The 22,036-nt window shown below is 37.2% G+C and overlaps 1 protein-coding gene across 1 annotated transcript in view; it reads left to right on the top strand.

Moving 5' to 3' along the window:
* The window catches only part of MAN1A1 (mannosidase alpha class 1A member 1), a 201,697-nt gene that overhangs the window by 101,439 nt on the left and 78,222 nt on the right, over window positions 1–22,036 (top strand). Inside the window, exon 5 of the mRNA XM_004450482.5 lies at window positions 20,021–20,115. Within this exon, the coding sequence (XP_004450539.2) occupies window positions 20,021–20,115 (95 nt within the window). The remainder of the gene's footprint in view (window positions 1–20,020; window positions 20,116–22,036) is intronic.

The following is a 22,036-nucleotide window of genomic DNA, read 5'->3' as shown; positions in this document are numbered from 1 at the left end:
ACTCAGTAAATATTTGTTGATTAAATGAATTGACATTTTTCAAAGGTCAAGATTATAGAAGAGGTTCCTCTTTGAAAATCTGTAACTTAGAAAGTTGAAACTGATGAAATGTGTGTGTTTAATACCATTAAAAGGCATTTGGATGGTGGAAGAGTGACACAATGAACAAGATATGTTGTTTTCCTCTTAGTTGTTATTTATGTTTGAAATTTAAAGAAAAGAAATGCCTCCTAATCTACTTGTTTCAATTTGATCTTTTAGAACTTCAAAAGTATTGAGTTATGTGACATTTTTATATTCTGGTCATGATTTTTATTAATATAAGGCACAGTTTCATTGAATTGTTTATGGTACTGTTAGAAAATAACACTGATGTATTAAAAACATATGACATATGAAAACATTTTAAGACTTTTTCATTTAAATGGAAAATATGTAAGATGCTTTCAGTCAAGTTAATATAATCCACTGGTCAGCAAACTACAGCTACACTTATTAATTTACATTTTGTCAATGGCCGCTTTCCCTCTCTGACTGAAGAACTAATACTTCTAACAGAAATTAGCCCAAAATGCTGAAGATATTTACCATGTGACACAGAAAATGTTTGCAGCCCTCAATGGAATCCAGTAAATCACATGCTATTACATAATTTTGATTTATATTTTAGAATGTGTTTATTCTTAGTACCTTTGGGGAGTTTTGTTTTAATGTTACTGTTAAAATTGTATATCCAACCAAAAAGTAGTTGTTTTATATTCAATAAAATGCAACCATTGTAGTCATTTGTTTTTTTATTAGTAAATACTAGTACTTTTAGAAATGACAGTACTAATATAGAGAGAGTTATTATAAATCACTAAGAATTATCTTGCTGTAGGAAAATAGGCTAAGGACATGAAAATGAAGCTTTCAAAAGAAGAACTATCCCTGGCCAATAAATATGTTAAAATATTTTACTTCACTAATAATTAAAGAAATGCAAATAGGATAGCATTGAGATACTGTTCTTTAAAATTGGAGAACACTTCTCAAAAATAACTTCTAATAATGATTCTTATGCACTGCTGATGGAAGCATAAGTTAGTACAACCTTTCTACTTTTTCAGGATATATTAGAAGGCTTCATCCATAGATGTTTTCTTAGAACCCTTCAAAAACCTGTCATCAGACTTCCAGTTAAGCCATCATTTCTGTCATGATCTAAATGCCCTTCACAATTTAGGCCCTGCACTGCCTGTCACACCTCCTGCCCTCTCCAGCTACATTGCCTTCTTGCTGCTCCCTCAACAGGTCTGTTGTGCTTAGACTTGTTGTTCCCTGAGATAGACGCAAGGTGTGTTCCCTCATTTCATTCATCCCCTTCTTAGAACTTATTTTCGGAATACCCTAATCTAAAGTATCAACCCATGTCACTGTATTCTCTTGACCTTACCTGTTTTGTATGTCTCATAACACTTATTAGAGCTTGACATTGTGTTATAGATGTGTTTGTTTATTGCCCGTTCCTCACTAGAATGTCTGCTCCGGGAGGCTAGGAACTTTGTTCTGTGCCCAGAACTGTGCCTAGCTTGTAGTAATCACCCAATAAAGACTTGTAGAGTGAGCAAGGTGAGTGGGTGAGTACATGAGTTAATGGCCACTGACCATTCACTTTCAAATGTTTAGCCTGAGGAAATGGTCATATGTACAAAAAAGTATGCACAGGAATGTTTGTGATATCAAAACAATGGAAAGCTAATAGCTAAATAGTAGGGAGTGGTTAAATAAGTACTGATTTATCCCATACACTGTTGTACCATAGAACTTGTTTAAAAAACAATATTGGAGAAATAATATCCATTGATATAACAGGAATTAGCAAGCTACAGCCCTCCTACCAAATCTGGCCTGAGACCTGTTTTTGTTCTACCACAGCTAAGAATGTTTTTTATATTCTACAGAATCATGAAAGAGAAACATTTGAAAACTATGTAACATAGTATGTGACCAACAAAACCTAAAATCTTTACTCCCTGACCCTTAACAGAAAACATTTGCTGACCCCTGATGTAGAGTGTTGTATTTACTGTAGATTAAGTTGTAGGGGGATTAATAGCATGACAAAATAGCATATATGAAATGATATATATATATTTTTTAATGCAATTAATACAATTCAAGGAAATAAACACTGAAGATGCTAACAATGATTATCTGGGTAGATAGGATTAGTGGGATTCTGTCTTTTATGTCTGTCTCATTTTAGGATTTTTCAGTAATGGGAATGTACTCATTGTATAATACTAAAACAAAATTTTTATTTTGGTGTGGGATAAAGAGAGAGCTCTTCTGAGTTGTAAAGGGCTAAGGCATATTTCTCCATTTTTCAGATGAAGAAACTGAGACTAAGAGAGGTTAACTAATTTGCACAGAAGATACAAACATACGACAAAAATAACATTGCTACCAGCTTTTTTAAACACTGGAATCAGCATTTGATAACTCAAAGTGCTCATCCTTCAGCTGACCTATAAAATTGTGGAATCTGTGCCCAAACACAATTTAGAGGGATCAATGTATAACATACAATAAAGGAGGGATAAGCAGATATCAAAGACTACCCAAATGAGATTAGATACATAACAGGTGGGTTTATACTTGTTTAGATAGAACGAAAAAGAAGTAATTTACATTTTATCTTTAAAAAAATGGCAAACTCTATGTACATATAGGCACTTAGTTTATTCTGTATGTTTGCAAACTATTACAGCTAAATGATATACTACTGAATTGCTTTTTCATACCTATAGAATTTATGTTTCAATCTCTGTCATTTGACACAAAAAGGGCACATGTCCTGAAGCACATGCCCTTCACTTTAAAATACACGCAAGAGACCTTTGTCTTAGCCTCAGGCCCTTGTTTAGACAACTCTATACAGAATTTAGCAGCAACTTAGAGATAATGCAGTATAACAGTTAGAAGTCTTAGTGTAATGAACTGATAGTTAATAACAGAAAGAAGCAGTAGGGCTATAAAAAGCAGACTTAAAAGTTCAGCAGTTTCTGGACCATTTAGTGTATGGACAAAAAGCCTAATATGCTTCAATTATTCCTAACGGAACCACTACCTTACAGTAAAGAATGATGATGATAACTATCATTGCTATTTAATTAGCACTTGTGCATTTAATCACAGCCATCTTATGGTTTGAGAGAATGATTCCCTATTCACATATTTAGAAACTAAAGGGGAGCTGATGTGGCTCAGTGTTTGAGTGCCTGCCTTCCATGTACAAAGTCCTGGGTTCAATCCCTGCTACCTCCTAAAAGTAATCAAATCAAATAAAAACATTTTAAAAAGAAACTGAAGCACAAAAGGGGTTAAGTAAGAGCTCAGGATCATAGGGATCATTCAGCTAATAAAAGGAAACAGGATTGGTTAGTCCTGGCTCAGTGTCTTTACATTTGAAGGTGAAGCTGTGTCATCAAACCAGTTATGATTATTAATTATATAAAAGCACAAAAGTATATTTTAAAAACTGATATAAATAAAAAAGATGAAACTAAGTATTTCAATGCTCTTTAGAGGTGAGGCATTATCTGGAAAAACTCACTATCATAGTATATGTCTTATTACTAAAAAATGCCAGAGAATTGCAAAGTACTTGCCACCTGTCCATTTTTTAAGCCTAAATTGAGATAGAATGAGCAGCTGACAATCTTTAGGCAGTGTAGGAGGGCATAGTTTGTTATGCTGCTGTTTATTGTTCTTGGCAGGTGTTTTAGGAGTTAGAATGTCTAAGCACAGTGTATGGTACACATAAAGATAATTCTATGCACAAGAGTTGTATAGCAATTGGTTTTCCTTCCCTATCAGTACAGTTTTTAACTTCCACGTTGAATATATCAGTTGAGAATTTTATGTAGGTCGCTGAGCATGTATTCTGTTTTTTCTTTAGTTCCATGTTTAGAGTATTGATTTTTGTTAGAAAAGGGACATACAAACTTCCATCATCATACTGTTTCTTTTCTCCCAACCTCTACCCTCTCACCCTGTATTTATCTCTATAAAAAAGGTATACACTTTCTTCTTGAGAAAAAATATTTTTTTAAAGAACCCTAATTATTTCTCAAGGTGTTTCCTCTGTAGGCAGATTGCTACTTGACAGTGTTCTATGAATCATAACCAATGGAGGGAAGTGGATGTGGCTCAATGGATAGAGTGTCTACCAAATGGAGGTTCCAGGGTTAGATCCCCAGGGCCTCCTATCCCATGTGGTGAGCTGGCCTACATGCAGTGCTGCCATGCGCAAGGAGTGCCGTGCCATGCAGGGGCGCCCCCCCATGCAGGGGTGCCCCATACATAAGGTGTGCACCCCTCAAGGAGAGCTGCCCCGTGTGAAAAAAGCACAGCCTGCCCAGGAGTGGCACCGCACACATGGATAGCTGACGCAGCAAGATGACGCAACAAAAAAAGAGGCAGTTTTCCAATGCTACCTGATAATGCAAGCAGATGCAGAAGAACCTACAGTGAATGGACACACAGAGAGAGCAGACAATGGGGGTGGGGGGGAGAAGGGGAGAGAAATAAATAAAAGAAATTTTAAAAAAAATAACCAATGGAGGCTGCTGCCTTTCTTTCGGCCCCATTTCCTGTAACCCTGATGCAGAAATCTCTGGACGTGCTCTAAATGGGATACACTAAGATAAATGTTGGGACTTCTTTGAAACATCTGAAGTGCTCTTTTAACTTCCCTCCCTGGTAGGTTGGTTGGTTGGTTTAGATTTATTTTATTTATTTCTCCCCCCACCTCATTGTTAGTGCTCTCTATGTGCATTCATTGTGTGCGCTCTGTGTCTGCTCGTCTTCTCTTTAGGAGGCACTGGGAACCAAACCTGGGACCTTCCGTGTGGGAGATGGTGCTCAATCCCTTGAGCCACCTCCGCTCTCTGCTTTCCTGTGTCTCTCATTGTGTTTCCTCTTTGTGTCTCCTAGTTGCATCATCTTGTTGCGTCAGCTTGCTACACCAGCCTGTCACATCAGCTTGCTGTCTTGTTTATCTTCTCTAGGAGGCATTGGGAACCAAACCCGGGACCTCCCATGTGGTAGGTGGGCACCCAAATGCTGGAGCCACATCCGCTTCCCCCTCCCTGGTTTTTGAGGTCATTAGCTTGTCTTACTAAATCTGCTTCTTTTCTTACCATTTTCAAGACTGTTGATCTACCTTGCTTTCTATCATGAAAAGCTATATGCTTCTTTTTCTCCCCTTTTGCTTTGTCTTCTGTCCTCTACCACACTAACCCAGAGTGTGTGCACAAACATGTGTGTCCACCCCAATATAAGCACACACCCGTACCCACAAGTGGCACCTAGCCACGTCTTGCCTGCCCCCCAGACCTAACTCACTCTTTCTGTTTTATTGCCACAGTTGCAGTCTATATCATTTGATTTATTCTCTATTTATACATTGGTTTATATTGTTGTTTTATATTGCTGACTTGCCTTCCTGGTTGTTAGCTCCTTGAGATCAGTGATCTTAAACCCTTATCACAATGGTAAACAAAGACTAAGTGCTTATTAAGTCCTAAAACCATATCCTATAGAGCAGAAAAGCGCCTCTGGGAGTGTCTTAGCCAATGCTTTTGCTTCACAAATGAGAAAATTAAATTCTAGAGAAGGAAAATGGCCCGTCTTCAATGTGGCAGGACTGGTGAGGAGCAGACCCTAACTGTAGCCCAGACCTCCTGATTCCCAGTTTAATGTGCCTAGTTGAGGGCAGCATGGCCACTGGTTTATGCTTGGAGGCCAGTTCCAAGAGTAGGCGGCATTGGTTGCTGTCCACATCAGTGTTTTAGTGATATACCTATCCTGAACAACAACATGAAAGTCTACCCGGTAGAACCACTCAGAAGATAGGAACTGAAATCAGAGCCCTGTCTCAGCAAAAGTCAGTATCAGAATACAGTGAAGGATTTTCTTCATTCATTTATCAGTAATTATTCATTTTGACTGGAAAAACAGGTATGAAAACAGCCTTTTTAAAATTTTAGCTACTAACTTTTTCATGATAATGCATATCTTCAAAAACCTAGATAAGGGAAATGGATATGGCTCAAGCAGTTGGGCTCCCATCTACCATGTAGGAGGTCCAGGGTTCAATGCCCAGGGCCCCCTGGTAAGGGCAAACTGGCCTGCGCAGCAAGCTGGCCTATGTGGAGTGCCACCCTGTGTGGGAGTGCCACGCAGCGCAGGAATGCCATCCCACGCAGGAGTGCCAGCCGACCTGGATAGCTGGCACAGCAAGATGACACAGAGGAGAGAAAATAAGAAAGAAGTAGCAGAACAGAGAACTGAGGTGACACAAGATAGTAGTCGCCTCTCTCCCACTCCAGAAGGTCCCAGGACTGGTTCCACGAACCATCTAATGAGAATACAAGCAGACACAGAAGAACACACAGCAAATGGGCATAGAACAGACAAGGGGGGGGGGGAGGGGAAGGGGATGGGTGTGATAAATAAATCTTTAAAAAAGAAAAAGAAAAACCTAGATAAGTCAATTTAGCTCAGTGGTTGAGTGCCTGTTTCCCATGTATGAGCTCCTAGGTTCAATCCCTGGTACCACCTAAAAAATAAAAGCACATTGTTTAAAAAAGTAAAAATACCTATTCACCAGGCCATTTTGCATTTACATTCTTAAATTATATTCATTAGAATGTTCTTCCTTTGTTTAAACTGTGTGCTTTTATACAATAGTAAACTCAAGTCTAAGGTACGTTTAGACTGATTATTTTTTATTATCACCCATTGTTACTGGCAGTTAACATGCATGTCAGTGTCTTCAGTCTTTTTTTTTTTTTTTTTTGAATAAACTAGTTGGGGAGATCTTAGTGATTTATTTTTAAGGAAAATGAAGAACACCCTGTTCATCTAATTGCCTGAAAGCTCTAAGTTGAATTCTTCCCCCTTATATTAAATCACAGGGAAGAGGAAATTGACAAAAGTAGTTAGCTAGTTAAACTTGTAATTTAACAATGAATAAAGTCCATAGTGCAATTTGATAAGTACAAGAAACAATTTTTTAGTTTTAAAAAAACCAAACCTTCAGTTGTAGATGTTAATCAAAGAGAGAGGAACGGAAGATCAGAAAGAGACAATGAAAGGAAGACATAAATGTACAATGCATACAAGGGACCCTCAAAGAGTCCCTCTGGATAAGATTACTTGCATCCAAGGTGGCATGAAGCTGGTATTCATGCCAACTGTAAGCTGCCAGTGAACTATCTTGCATCAGAGTACTTAGCTTAGAGGACAGGGCCTCTCTGAACCTCAGGTTCTTCATGTGTATCCCAAGATAATGGAACTAGAAGACTTTTAACATCCCTTCCAACTCTAAATTTCTGTGGGATTAAATATTTTTATAAATCTTTATTTTTATAAAAATATTTTATAAAAATATTTATAAAGTTTTCTAATATTCAAAACTTTATAAGTTTCACTCTATATCAAAAAGCCAGAGCAGCTTAATAGGTACTCATTAGATGAGTGATTGAATTTGGCCCCTATTATATGAGTTAATCATCTCAGCTAACAATATATGGATTATGTCAGTTATTTTCAGTGGAAGATATTTATCATATATATGGTGTCTTGTGCTGAAGGCTTTATGTAATGAAAATGAGTAATAAGTAAACTCTGCTTTACTAATGGGAAATTAGTGTTTGATCTTTTAACAAAGACTTTTTCAGCATGAGCATTTGAAAAAAGGCTTTGATATTGATTGCGCATTTTAAACTGAAGCACATCTGAACTGAAAATGTGTCTTTCCAGAGCCGTATGTTCTTATTCATTTCTATTTTTCTTGCTCTTTGCTCTGGCATGTAAATATTCTTGTACATTTCTTCAGGGAACTGCAAACCAGAAAGGCAAAGTAATACATCTTGTTTACAACCCTGTCTAATGCTATCTGTAAGGGTAAAGTGAAAAGATAAATGCTTTGGTTTGACAGATTTTAAAATTTGAAGTTTTTTAAACATTGATCAATAATAGCAATGACTGTGATGATTTTAAGTCTAATGAAAAGACATAATTCTGATGTAGTTGTTTTGAACTTCTTAACGTTAGACCGTAAAAGTTTTATTTAAAATTGTTATTTGCATGCTTGAAAAGACTATCTTAGAAGCTATTTCATCATATTTTACTATCCTTCTGTTGGCAAATTATATTAGTTTTGATTTTCGCTATCAATGTAATCAGAGTCTCTATAATGCAAAATCTTTTTGACGATTCTGTTGATTCATAAGGTTTCTGCCCATCTCAAGATGATTGGTGCTAGTTGTACAAAATCCCGATTTTCTCTTAATAGTCATTTTAAAAAGAAAAAATGTCTTCTATTATTAACAGGTATTATATTTTATTAACTGCCATTTTTCATCTTGCCGTCTTAACTTTAATAAAATCCTTCCCACTAGATAAAGGTACTAGCGAACCCTGGAGCCAAGACTGGGCACCAGGTCTGTGCTCCCCATCCAGTGCTCTCTTTGTCATCCCTGTCCCCATTTGAAGAAGCACTGAAGTACCATTTAGTGTCCTTTTTGTGGTAACTTGCTTTTCAGCACATTATTCAAGATGCGCCAGTTTTAACTTAAATTGCCTTTTAGAATGATTTGTGACATTTCTCCTTCATTCTCTTAACAATATTTATTTTGTAAGCTAGTTTGGAATTTTATTAGATAGTCAGAATTTTAAGAGCTTAAAAAAAGATGTTCTCTTAGAGACTTTGAGTTCCTCCTCTATAAAGTAACCTCTCTTCCTAGTCCAAGAGAAGGTGACAAACCAAACATCAAGGATTGAGATTCAGGCTCACATATGAATCATTTAAAGCATCAATGGGTTAATTAATGTTTTCATCCAAAACTATTCTGTAAGTTTGCCCAATGTTAAGACTCCAGTATACTTGACATAATTATTAATATTTGTAGATGATAGAAACTAATGGCATGGAATTGAGCACTTTGCGAACACTAGAGAATTAATGATTTCTTAATTCAGTGTGCCAGTATGTTGATTAATTGTTGGTTGATTCATTTATTAAATGAACATTAATTGAGCCCCAGCTACTTTGCTGGATACTGACTCTACCTATATACAGCAATGATTAAGACAAAATCTATGCCCTCGTAGAGCTCACACTAGGGATTGACAAATAATAAACAAGTAAGAATTAAGATAATTAAGCTGTGATAATTAGGGACACAGAAATTAACAAGGTGATGGGATAGACAATAAATGTTGATGGCCAACTTTACAAGGGGCTGTTAGGAAAGACCCCTCTTAGAAGGGAACATTTAAACTGATTCCTCAAGATAAGAATAACCAGGCATGGAAAGAGTTAGGGAAAGAGAGTTGTTAAGTAGAGGATATAGCAAGGGTAAAAATTCTGAGATGGAAAAGGGCTTCTGTTTCCTCACATATTAATTAATAATATAAATACCTCCTCACCTACTTATCGGAATACTGTAGTGATTCCAGTACATTTAAATACCCCCAAAAAAGGCCTACTCTGGGATGAATATAAACAACAGGCAATGAAGGAGCTATGGAGATCTTTCTCCCTACTTAAAAAAAAAAGATAATGCAAGGAAGCATGTACAGACCTCTCTGCTGTCTTCTTTAATCAAACACTGCCCTGTATGATGCCAGTGGTCAAGTTCACAGAAGACAGAGGTTTTGGCCAGGGTTTGCGACTTGACCTGAGCCTTAAAGAACTGGTGAATTTGGGTTGGCTAACAAGAGACGGAAAACATATTTCAGGACAAGAGAACTGTGTAAATAAAGATACCAAGGTAGGCTGAAGCTCAGTGAATGCTTGATACCATATAGACTCATGATGGAGCCAGAGCAGTCTTTAAGAGACGAGAAGATAGTTTTATAGCAGGTGGGTCAGATTCAGAGAGGCCCTTGAAAAGTCAGTTTTGGCCTGGTATTTTCAGACTATAGGAAATCATTACAGTTTCTTATTCAAGAAGGTTATATGATTTTTTAAAAACATGCTGCTACAGATTGATGGAGATAAGAGGAAAATTTTGGAGAATTGCAAAGTAGGTTGGAAGCCCTTTTTTATTATTGTATTTGATGAAAACATGGACCATGCTGTAATCAGGGAAAGGGAATGAACTGTATAAGAGACATTTCAGCAAAATTAACAATGATATTTGATGATAAAGAGCAATAAATTGAAAGTCAAGATGTCTGCTCTCTGAAGCCGCAGTACTGACTGAACAATAGTGTCACTAATGGAATTGGGGAGGTTTGCGGGGATATTAAATGATTGATTTTGTTTTGGACATGTTAAGTTTCAAAAGATGCAAATTGTGACATTGAGCACACAAGAACTACAGAACTAGAGCTAAAAAGGAAAGTTAAATTAGAATGCATGTGGCTTTCTTAAGGGAATGCAAATAGGTGATGAGAACTGAGGACTTAGCCTCTGAGAGTGAATGCCTGTGCTCAAGATTGTGCATTGCTGGGGGTGAGGGCAGGGAAGAAGGGGGAAAGAAGGAGAAGACAGTAAGAGGAAATGAAATTGAGTAGAAGGCACAAAAGCAGCCCTTGGATAAAAGCCAAGGAAGAATTTCAAGCAGTAAATAGGGAAATTTCTTGAGGAAATAATCATTATCATCATAAAAATCACAACTAACCTTTTAAAAAAAGATTTATTTATTTACTTTTTTACTTTTTTTTATTTTTTACTCCCCCCGCCCCCCAATGGTTCACTCGTCTTTCTGCTCATTGTTTGCTTGTCTTCTCCAGGAGGCATGGGGAACCAAATCCCAGACCTCCCACATAGGAGGGGGGTGCCCGCCAGCCTGAGCCACATCTGCTTCCCGCAGACTGCAGCGTCTGCTGGATTGTGACATCAGCTCATTTAGGCATCTGCACATTGCAGCGGGGTGCAGCGTCTAGCTCGTTGCAGCAGGTGCAGGTGTCTGCTTGTCTTCTTTAGGAGGCAGTGGGACCCAAACCTGGGACCTCCCATGTGAGCCACATCTGCTTTCCACACTAACTTTTTTAATGATTACTGTGTCCTAAACTTCTTTTTAAATTAGAGAAGTTGTGAGTTTACCCAACAATCATGCATGTCATGTAGGATTCTCTTGCATCACCCTATCACCAGCACCTTATATTGTTATGACAAATCTGTTACAAACGATTTAAGAACATTGTCATAATATTACTGCTATCTATAGTCCATAGTTTATATGTGGTATATTTTTTCCCACAAACCATCCTTTTATTAACACCATGTATTAATATTATATATTTGTTATAGTTCCTGAGAGAACATTTTCATTTGTGCTGTTAACCACAGTCGGTCACCCACAATGGGGTTCGCTTATGGGGTTTTCAGCCCTCTGCAGTCCATCCAAAGTATACATTCAGTGGTTCCCACTTTCATCCCAGAGTTGTTGTGCTGTCATCACCCCAGTCCATTTTAGAATCTTTTCATTAATCCGGAAGGGAAAAATCCCATACTCTTTTCTCCCCCCCCCCCCCCCCATTGTTTACCGTTAGTATTGATATACTACCTCCTTTGCCATTTCTACCAAAAAATTACATTAGTACTGTTAACTATAGTCTGTAAGTTACATTAGTTGTATTTTCCCTTATAATATAGGAACTTTCTTGTATTTGTACTATTAACCACAATCCTCATCTACCACCAAAAACATGATGCTATACAGTCCCTGGATTATCCTCTAGCTGTCTTTCAATTGACATTAACTAGTCTAGCCCTTTCGGCCACAGTCATATTTATAAATTATCGGTATTAGTTAAACTCACAATACTGTGTTACCATCAACTCTACACACATTTACAAACAACTTTATTAGCATTCTACATATGTTAAGCATCAGCTCCCCCTTCTCAAACTACATTCTGTCTCCTAGTAACCTATATTCTTATGGTTTAACTCCATAAGTATACTCGCCATATTTAATTCATTTTAATGAGACCATACAATATTTGTCCTTTAGTGTCTGGCTTATACTAAACATAATACCCTCAGGATTCATCTATGTTGTCATATGCATCCCATCTTCATTTCTTAGAGTAGCTGAATAGTATTCCATTGTATGCATATACCACATTTTGTTTATCCATTCATTGGTTGATGGACACTTGGGTTGTTTCCATCTTTTAGCAATTGTGAATAATGGTGCTATGAACATAAATGTGCAAATGTGTGTTCCCATCCTTACTTTCAGTTCTTCTGAATATGTTCCTAGCAGTGGGATTGCCAGGTCATTTAGCTTCCAGAGAAACCGTCAAACTATCTTCCAAAGACAATGCACCATTTTACATTCCCACCGACAGTGAAGGAGTGTTCTTATTTCTCCATATCCCCTCCAACACTTGTCGTCTTCTGTTTTTATAATAATAGCCATTCCGTAAAGTGTAAAATGATATCTCATTGTAGTTGATCTACATTTCCCTTTTAGCTAGTGATGTTGAATATCTTTTCATGTGCTTTCTAGCCATTTGTATTTCCTCTTTGGAAAAATATCTATTCAACTTTTGCAATTGTTTTAATTAGGTTGCTTATCTTTTTATTTCTCTCCCATTCCCCCCCACCCAGTTGTTAGCTCTCTGTGTCCATTCGCTGTATGTTCTTCTGTGTCTACTTGTATTCTTTTTTTTAATTTTTTTTGTCTTTATTTATTTTTTAATATTACATTCAAAAAATATGAAGTATTCTAATGCATGAACGTAGAATGCCCCATTTATTTATGTCTTCTTTGACTTCTTTTAGCAATGTTTTATAGTTTTCTGAATATAGGCCCTTTATGTCCTTGGTTAAGTTTATTCCTAAATGTTTGATTCCTTTAGTCACTGTTATAAATGGAATTTTTCTTCTGACTTCCTCCTCAGATTGCTCATTAGTAGTGAATAGAAAAACGACTAATTTTTGCACATTAATCTTGTATCCCACCACTTTTCTCACCGCATCTATTAGTTCTAGTAGCTCTGCTGTGGATTTTTCAGGATTTTCTAGGTAAAGGATTATATCAGCAAATAGCAAAAGTTTTACTTCTCCCTTTCCTATATCAGAGTCTTTTATTTCTTTTTCTTGCCTAATTTTAGCTAGAGCTTCTAGAATAACAGTGGTGACACTGGGCAAACTCATCTTATTCCTGATCTCAGCTGGAAAGCTTTCATTCTTTCACCATTGAGTACAGTGTTAACTGTGGGTTTTTCATATATGCATTTTATTATGCTGAGAAAGTTTTCCTCTATCTTTCCGAGCGTTTTTATCAAGAAAGGATGTTATGTTTTGTAAAATGTCTTTTCTGCATAAATTGAGATGATCATGTGATTTTTCTTCAATTTATTAATGTGGTGTATTATACTAATTGATTTTCTTGTATTGAACCACCCTTGCATAACTGGGATAAAACCACTTGGTCATGGTGTGTAATTCTCTTAATTTTGTTTGTTGATTCAGTTAGCAAATATTTTCTTGAGGATTTTTGCATACATATTCATTTGAGAAATTGGTCTGTAATTTTCTTTTTTCAGAGTATCTTTGTCTGCCTTTGATATTAGGATGTTGTTGGTTTCATTAAGTAAGTTTGGTAATGTTTGACCTGTTCCATTTTTGGGGAACAGTTTAAGCAGGATTGATATTAAATCTTTAAATCTTCTCTGAATGATGGGTAGAATTCACCTGTGAAGCCATCTGGTCCTCGGGTTTTTGTTTTGAGGAGGTTTTTGATGACTGTTTCAATCTCTTATGATTAGTTTGTTGAGGTCTTCTGTTTCATCTAAGGTCAGTATGGGTTGTTCGTGTGTTTCTATGAATTTGTCCGTTTCATCTGCATTGTCTAGTTTGTCGGCATAAACTTGTTCATAGTGTGCTTTTATGATCTCTTATTTCTGGAGGCTCAGTGGTAATGTCCCCTCTCCCTTTTCTGATTTTACTTATTTTTGCATCATCTCTCTTTTTTTCTTTGTTAGTCTAGCTAAGGATTTGTGAATTTTGTAGATCATCTCAAAGAATCAACTTTTGATTTTGTTGATTCTCTATTTTTTGTTGTTGTTGTTATTGTTCTCATTTATTTCTGCTCTAATCCTTATTCTTTCTCTCCTTCTGCTGCTTTGGAATTAGTTTAGTTACTTTCCTAGTTCCTCCAGATGTGCTGTTAGGTCTTTGATTTTATATCTTTCTTCTCTTTTAATGTGAGAATGGAGTGCTACAAATTTCCTTCTCAGCACTACCTTCACTATATCCCATAGATTTTGATATGCTGTGTTTCATTCATCTCAAGATATTTGCTGAATTCTCTTGCAATTTCTTCTTTGACCCACTGATTTTCTTAGTGTTTTTTAATCTCCATATAATTATGAATTTTCCTTTTTTTGCATGTTATTAATTGCCAACTTCTTTCCATTATGATTAGAGAAAGTGCTTTGTCTTTTTAAATGTATTGAGATCTGTCTTGTACCCAACATATTATCATATGGAGAAAGATCTGTGAGCACTTGAGAAGAACATATATCCTGCTGTTTGGGGATATAATACTTATAAATGTTGGGCCTAGTTCATTTATTATATTATTCAAGCTCTCCATTTCCTTATTTATCCTCTCCAGAAGTTCTATCCAATGCTGAGAGTATTGTGATAAAGTCTCTATTATTATTGAGATATTTATTTCTCTCTTCAGTTTTGCTAGTTTTTTTCTCATGTATCTTGGGGCACCTGGGTTAGGTGAATAAATCTTTATAATAATTAGATTTCTTCTTGGTGAATTTCTCCTTTTATTAATATATAATGGCCTCCTTCATCTCTTATAACAGTTTTGCATTTAAAACCTATTTTGTCCTGTATTAGTATCAGTACTCCAGCTCATTTTTTAGTTACTGCTTGCATGGAATATCATTTTCCAGCCTTTCAATTTCAACCTGATTGTGTCCTTGCATCTATTAATCTCTTGTAGACAACATATAGATGACTCATTTTTTTATACTTTATGTTGGTCTCTGTCTTTTGATTGGGGGTTTCAATCCATTAACAATCATTGTTAATACTGTAAAGGCATTAACTTGCTTTGACAATGTTTTTCATTTGAGTTTTCATCATCATATCTTACTATTGTGTCTTTTTTACCCTTTTAGTTACTGTTTTAGTTTGCCAAAGGGCTGCCAATACAAGTACAAGAAACAGATTGGCTTTTATAATTGGAAATTTATTAGGGTTAAAGCTTAAATTTCAAAGCCATGAAATGTCCAAATTAAGGACCATCAGAAGTGGTTTCTCACCAAAGTCAGCTACTATTGGTCATGCTGTCTGGCCACATGGCATATCAAGAGGCTGCCAATCTCTGCCAAGATTTCTGCCTTCCCCTGGGTTTCTCTGTTTTCCTGGAGTCCTCTTTCTCACATGACCAGATCACATATGACAGAGCTCTCTTTTCCTGAATTTCCTTTCATTTCTTTCAGACCTAGCAGGAGGCTGGAGGATCAGTCTGAGTCACTGCTCATAAATGTAGTCCAATTGAAAGAGTATCAAACCCTCAGGAATGGATTAGTTCAGAAACATATCCTATCTCTTTTTGTGATTCATAAAAGAATTTCAAACTAACATAGTTACTTGTACTTTTAATCTTCATTTTGCACTCTTCTCCAAGCTTTCACCCTTGTCTTTTCCCTTAGGATGCAGTACTCCCTTTAGTATCTCTTGTTAATCTGGTCTCTTGGTAACACACTCTCAGGTTTTGTTTGTCTGTGAAGACTTTAAACTCACCCTCATTTTTGAAGGACAATTTTGTTGGATAAAGAATTCTTGGCATGGAGCGGATGTAGCTCAGTGGCTGAGTGCCTGTGTATTAGTCAGGGTTCTCTAGAGAAACAGAATCAACAAGAGATATTTGTCAATAGTATTGATTCTATATGAGTCTCTCACACAACCGTGGGGATTCACAAGTCCAGGTTCTGCAGGCAGGCCACAATCAGGGGCTGCAATGAAAGTCCAATAAAGGTTCTTGATGAATTCTGGGAGATGTTGGCTGTCCAAAGATGAGCTGGGAAATTCACTCTCAATGCTGAAATCATTTCCCCTTTTAAGGCATTCAACAGATTGGGTTAAGCATCACTCATTGCTGATGGTAATCTCCCTGATTGATGTAATTATAAGCAGCTATCTATGATTTACCACTGCAGTAAAGTCAAGGGTGACTGAAGTCCACAAATACCCTTGTATTACAATTAGCCCAGTGCTTCTTGACCAAACAACTGGGCACAATTACCTGGCTGAGTTGACAACAGTAATCTAACCACATCCTGCTTCCTATATATGAAGTCATGGGTTCAAGCCCCAGTGCCTTCTTAAAATAAAAAAAATTTCTTGGCTGGTACTTTTCTCTTTCAGTACCTTAAATACATCATTCTGTTGCCTTCTTGCCTGCATGATTCCTGGTGATAGATCGACACTTAGTCTTATTGGTCTTCCCTTGTATGTGATGCATTGCTTTTCTCTTGCTACTTTCAGTATCCTCTCTTTATCTGTGGCATTTGACATTCTAAATAGTAGGTGTCTTAGTGTAGGTCTGTTCATCTTTATTCTGTTTCAGGTGTGTTATCTTTCTTAGATATTGATATTTATATCTTTTATAAGGGTTAGGAAATTTGGCATCATTATTTCCTCAAATATTCTTTCTTCCCCTTTTCCATTCTTTTCTCTTTCTGGAACACCTATAATGTGTATGTTTGTGCATTTCATGCTGTCATTCAGTTCCCTGAGACCCTGTTCAATTTTTTTCCATTCTTTTCTCTTTTGTTCTGTCTTTTCAAGTTCAGATAACTCTGTCTTCTAACTCATTATTCTGTCCTCAGCCAATTCAAATCTGCTCTATGCATCTAATGTGTTTTTATCTCATCCATTGTGTCTTGAATTTCCATAAAACTTTTACTTTTCTTTGCAGGCCTTCAAATTGTTCTTTATGTTCACCCCATGTCTCTTAATATCCTTTATCTTTTTAACTATATTTTCCTTCAACTTCTTGAATTGATTTAGAGTATTTGTGTGAACGTCATTGATTAGTTGTCTTAAATCCTTTGTCTGGTCAGGATTTTTGGTTTGTTCCTTTCACTGGGCCATCTCTTCTGTTTCATAGTATGGCTTGTAATTTTTTGCTAATGTTTAGACATCTGATTATGATGGTGACTTTATCATGTTGGTCACTTTCTCTCTCTTTCCTAGTAGTTTTGTTTTATGGCTCCTTTTGATTTTTGGTTCAACTTTTTCTAAAACTTTAAGATTTTCCTGTTTACTCATTATCAAAACAGGGCCTGGAGCCCACTACTGGGGCACAGACCAGATCCATGGGGGCTTAGGAATAGGGACAAGAGAGAAAAGTCTTGTCTTCCTTCACTTTCCACAGAGGTGGATCTTTCAACTTCAACTGGCTGGAGTTTCTGAGCCCATGATTTAAAGCAGAACCTTCCTGTTTAAAGTTGCTGAAGAGAAACCACACTCAGCCCTCCATTGTACCCTCCCTCTTCCCAGAGAGGAATACCCTCTCAGTTGGCCACTGTCAGTCACTGGTTTCATGGAGGCTATTCATCTTGCAGGTGAGGAATGGGCACCTTTCCCAGCCAACAGGGCAAGTAACTCATGGTTTCCCTTTCATCCTCTTCATCTGTCTATCACCAGTCCCTCCTGGACACTGCACACAGCATTCTCCTGGTCTGCAGATCTCCAAAGCATCTCCCTCAGACAGTTTCTGCCCTTTCTCCCCTTTATTTGTAATAGCACTGTACGCTGCCTGACCCACTCCAAGGCCATCATCCCAGAGGTCCTTCTTTTTAATGTAATGATTCATTTATTTTTCTCTACAACCTTTAAAGTACTATGTTATCCCCATTTTATAGATGAGGAAGCTTAAGAACAGAAAGGTTAAAAAGCAACTTGCCCGAGTAAGTCAACTTAAAAAACTGGAGATGGGATTCAAACACATATATTGTGACTTCAGAACCTGAGCCTTCAACTCCCATGCCATATGGTTATAACATCCAAGATGGTGTTTTAATTATATAGTTTGACTTTGAGTTATGTAAATTTCTGTAAAAGGAGTTAATTAAGAATTTAAAAGTTGGGTAGAAACGAGAATGGCAACAGATGGCTGGGCAGTGAATAGATAAATCCTTAGAGCAAACGAGACTCTGGAACTCTCTGTGGTAAGGCAAAGACAGGGAAGGAAGAATATACCTTTTGGTATTTTTTGTTTTTCTTTTCCTCTCCATTCATAAAGAGTTGGCCATTATAACAAGAATAGTAATGGAAGGGAGTTGTAATAATTCCTGGGATTAAAAAAATTACCCTATTTTAGTTCTATCTATATATGACAAACGTGTAAGTGCTCATATTGTATTTGCAAGTAGTCTAAATTGATTGTCAGCCTTTTATGTTAAAACTCATTTTTCCTTGAAATTCATTACTAAATGAGAGTTTGATTCCAAACAAGTAGAGTTCTGGAGGTAACCTTCACATTGGCATTACTTGATTATCTTCAGTGCAGCTGCCCAAGTGTCTGGCTTTCTCTGTAGACAACTTCAGGTCTTAGAATAGGAGCTATGGATGGTAGTCCTTCCCTTTGGGGAAGCCACATATGACATCTTTGACAGTAGCTGCAATGACTGCTTCTCCATAGGCTGGGAGAGAACTTTGTTCCATTCCATGTTCTTCAGGACTCCGCCAGCCTTACTCACTTCTCTCTTGTTTGAGAACAAGACAGAAGGAAATAGTAAGTTCCTGGCCCACCATGCTCAGTCATTGGTTTTAGCAAGGAGAAGGGATAGAGCATTGGCTTGATGCCTGGCCATAGAAGGGGAAAGCCAGTCCTTCCCTTCAATGAGTAAATTAACTCACTGCTTTTCTTTGGACCTAAAACTGGGTGGATGTCTTCTAATCAGTCTTGCAAAAACACAGATATGCTCAAGTGAGTTCACTGTCCAAAATCTTTCAGTATTTTCCCATTTTAGTAGAATAAGATACTCATCCTTACAATTGTGACCCTTGAAAGTTTGGCTCATACTGTGTATTTCCAACTTTATTTACCTCCATTCCGCCTTTTTGTCAGGTGAACCCATCTAGTCCCAGTGTCTCCTGCAGGCCCCCCCGGGTACCTTTATCTCTGCTTACACTGATCCCTTCAGGGATTTCCCCCTCCACTTCCCACTCCTCACAGGAATCTTTATTATTATTAGCCCCAAGTAATACTACATGCAATCCTCATTTAAATGTTATCTCCACCTTAAAGCCTTACTGAACTCATCAAGCTCCTGTAGGATTTTCTCTCTCGCTCTCCCCAATGACATTCATTTTATCTATGTTCTAGATGTTTAAGTGCATGTATTGTCTTCCTTACTGAATTCTGACCTCCATATGGGCAGAATCTGTACCTAATTTAACTATTTCTTCCATATACTTAAAGTCAAGGAAGTTAAAACTGCAAGGGACTGAGAGGGCATGTGGATTGCTTATAATACTATAAAGTCAGCTTGAGCCTTCTCCATTCTCTTTGCCCTAGCATTTAAGTGTGTCGAAGCCAGGAAAGGACCAGACACCCAGATTCTCTGTCTTAGACGAATTCCCCAACAAAAACTATTATTGGGACCTGGATGTTGGAATCACCTTTCAGCACCTGTGGACCTTTAAATAATTCTGATGGCAGAACCCCCAAACCATAGAAACTAGAATCTCAGGAGAATCTAGACATCAGGATTATTAAAATTCCTCCCTGACTCCTACTTATTGTTTCTACTGTGCAGCCAAGATTGAGAAGAAACCCTATAGCATGCTGGCCTCTGGACCATTCTTCCTTTACTTGGTAAATAATCTGGAGGGAAAAAAAGAGGCTGTTCTTTTAATTTGAGAAATTCTTCCTTTTTCATATAAAGAAAATTTTAAAGTAGAACCACTTCCATGCTACTATGTTTTGTTTACAACAATAGCTTACTTAATTGTTTAACTTTTCAGATATTTCGAAAGAAAGCAGTGGAACTTGGGGTAAAATTGCTACCTGCATTTCATACTCCCTCTGGAATACCTTGGGCATTGCTGAATATGAAAAGGTAAAATTCTTCATTTTTAACAACATATTTTAAATTGAAATATTTGTGACTGTAGTCTGACACATAGACACTAGATGAATAACTATTTGTGTGATAGTAACAGATTGACCCGTTGGGAGTCTTGGGGTTTGTTCTTGTGTTAGAAGCTATTAGCTTTCCAGTGTTCCATGGCCTCAGGTGGGTCTCTGTCACGGAATAACATGGCCTGACAGAATCATCCAAACCCGACGTAATTTGAGATTTTCACTGTTTAATGATGACATTGCATCAGTGATACTGTCTCTCTCCTTAGATGCCAAGAACATTCCATTATCTTTAAAATTACCGTCAAAGTGTTTTATTTCTCCAGAAACAGTACTTACTAAGAGCACTTACTTCATTTAGGCTACAGTTCAGAAGTATTATAGAGGCCAAAACACTTGGACAAATCATATCTCCCACTCAAGGACCTGGTGTAACTGAAACTCGGAGCACCTGAAGCTGCCCCATCCAGAGTTCTAAAGAGAGAGCAAGGCTGCTCCATTGACCCACATTAACCCAATCTTCTCTTCCCATGTGGGTGGAGAACCCTGATATGCAAAATCCATGGGATTGTGCCCCTAAGAGAAACCTGGGTTGAACAGACTTCTAGTGTTCTCCCAGGGATTAGTTAGAATTTTGTCATAGCTTGAACATTTTGTTAATAAGCAATTTTGTTTTACACTTACTTCTTAATTCCTTTCTCCTCATAAGCAGTCACTCACGTATGTACCTCTTTGTAATAGTAAGAATGATGATTATGATGATAGCTAGTTATCATCATAAAATGCCAGAGGCTATTCTAGACTCTTAACACATATTACCAAATTTAATCCTCACAACAACCCAGTAAGGTAGGTACTATTGTTATCCACCTTAGGTAATTTGCCTAACGTCATACAATAAGTAAATGGTAGAGCTAGACTTTATACTTAGGCATATATACACACAGTGATGCATAGGCACAATTAAAATAGACTTCTCGTTTTAAAAGCACCGAGAGGATGTACAGGGTGGTTTGGCAGGATTTATGCACATTTATTCTTATTTATTTTAGTGCCCTTCTTTCCTGAAGACTTTATTCATGAAATTACTGTTTAATTGTTTTCTTGTTCCTTTGGCTAATAAATCAGTTAAACTCAGTGCTTTGTTTTCATTTGTATGCCATATATCTAGATCTTGAAATCACTCTATACCTTTCTATAGTGTATGTATATGTGTGTGTGCACATGTGTATGTGTGTTTGGGGAAAAAGATGTGTAGAGTCCACACCTCTGGATCATATTAAATTGAGGTAGTGCGCTGTTATATAATGTGATGTGTCAGGATCCATTTTTCCCTTCAGAGGTTTTATTACTCAGGGTTCTTCAGAGAAACAGAACCAGAGAAATAGTTCATACACATACACACAAGATTTATTTTAAGGAATTGGGCATGCAATTGTGAGGGTGGTAGGTTTGAAATCTGTAGGTAGGCAGGCAGCAGACCGGAAAACACGGCTAAGAGTTGATTTTGCAGTCTTCAGTCCAAATGCCTTAGGAGATACCAGGAGTGCATGATATGGTCTTGAGGCAGAATTTCTTCTGGAAACCACAGTTCATGCTCTTAAGGATTTCAGCTGATTGGATGAAGCCCACCCACATTATTCAAGGATCAGAGCCTTTACTTAAAGGTGCTAATCATATCTACAAAATACCTTCACAGCAACAGCTAGGCTAGAATATGACCAAAGAACTGGACACTCTAGCTAAATTAACACATTAAAGTACACATCACAGGGGGCTTAGTTCTGTCAACATGTGCTTCAGGGTTGTAAGCCAGAGTAGGTATAAACTTGGCTTTGAGACCGCTTGGTGTTTGTCTGGAGATCCACAATTTTTTTTCCATGTAGACCTTCAATATT

This window comes from Dasypus novemcinctus, chromosome 11 (assembly GCF_030445035.2).
Source record: "Dasypus novemcinctus isolate mDasNov1 chromosome 11, mDasNov1.1.hap2, whole genome shotgun sequence".
Classification (NCBI taxonomy): Eukaryota; Metazoa; Chordata; class Mammalia; order Cingulata; family Dasypodidae; genus Dasypus; species Dasypus novemcinctus.
Note: the sequence above shows the minus strand (reverse complement) of the source record. Positions and strands in the feature narration are given on the sequence as shown.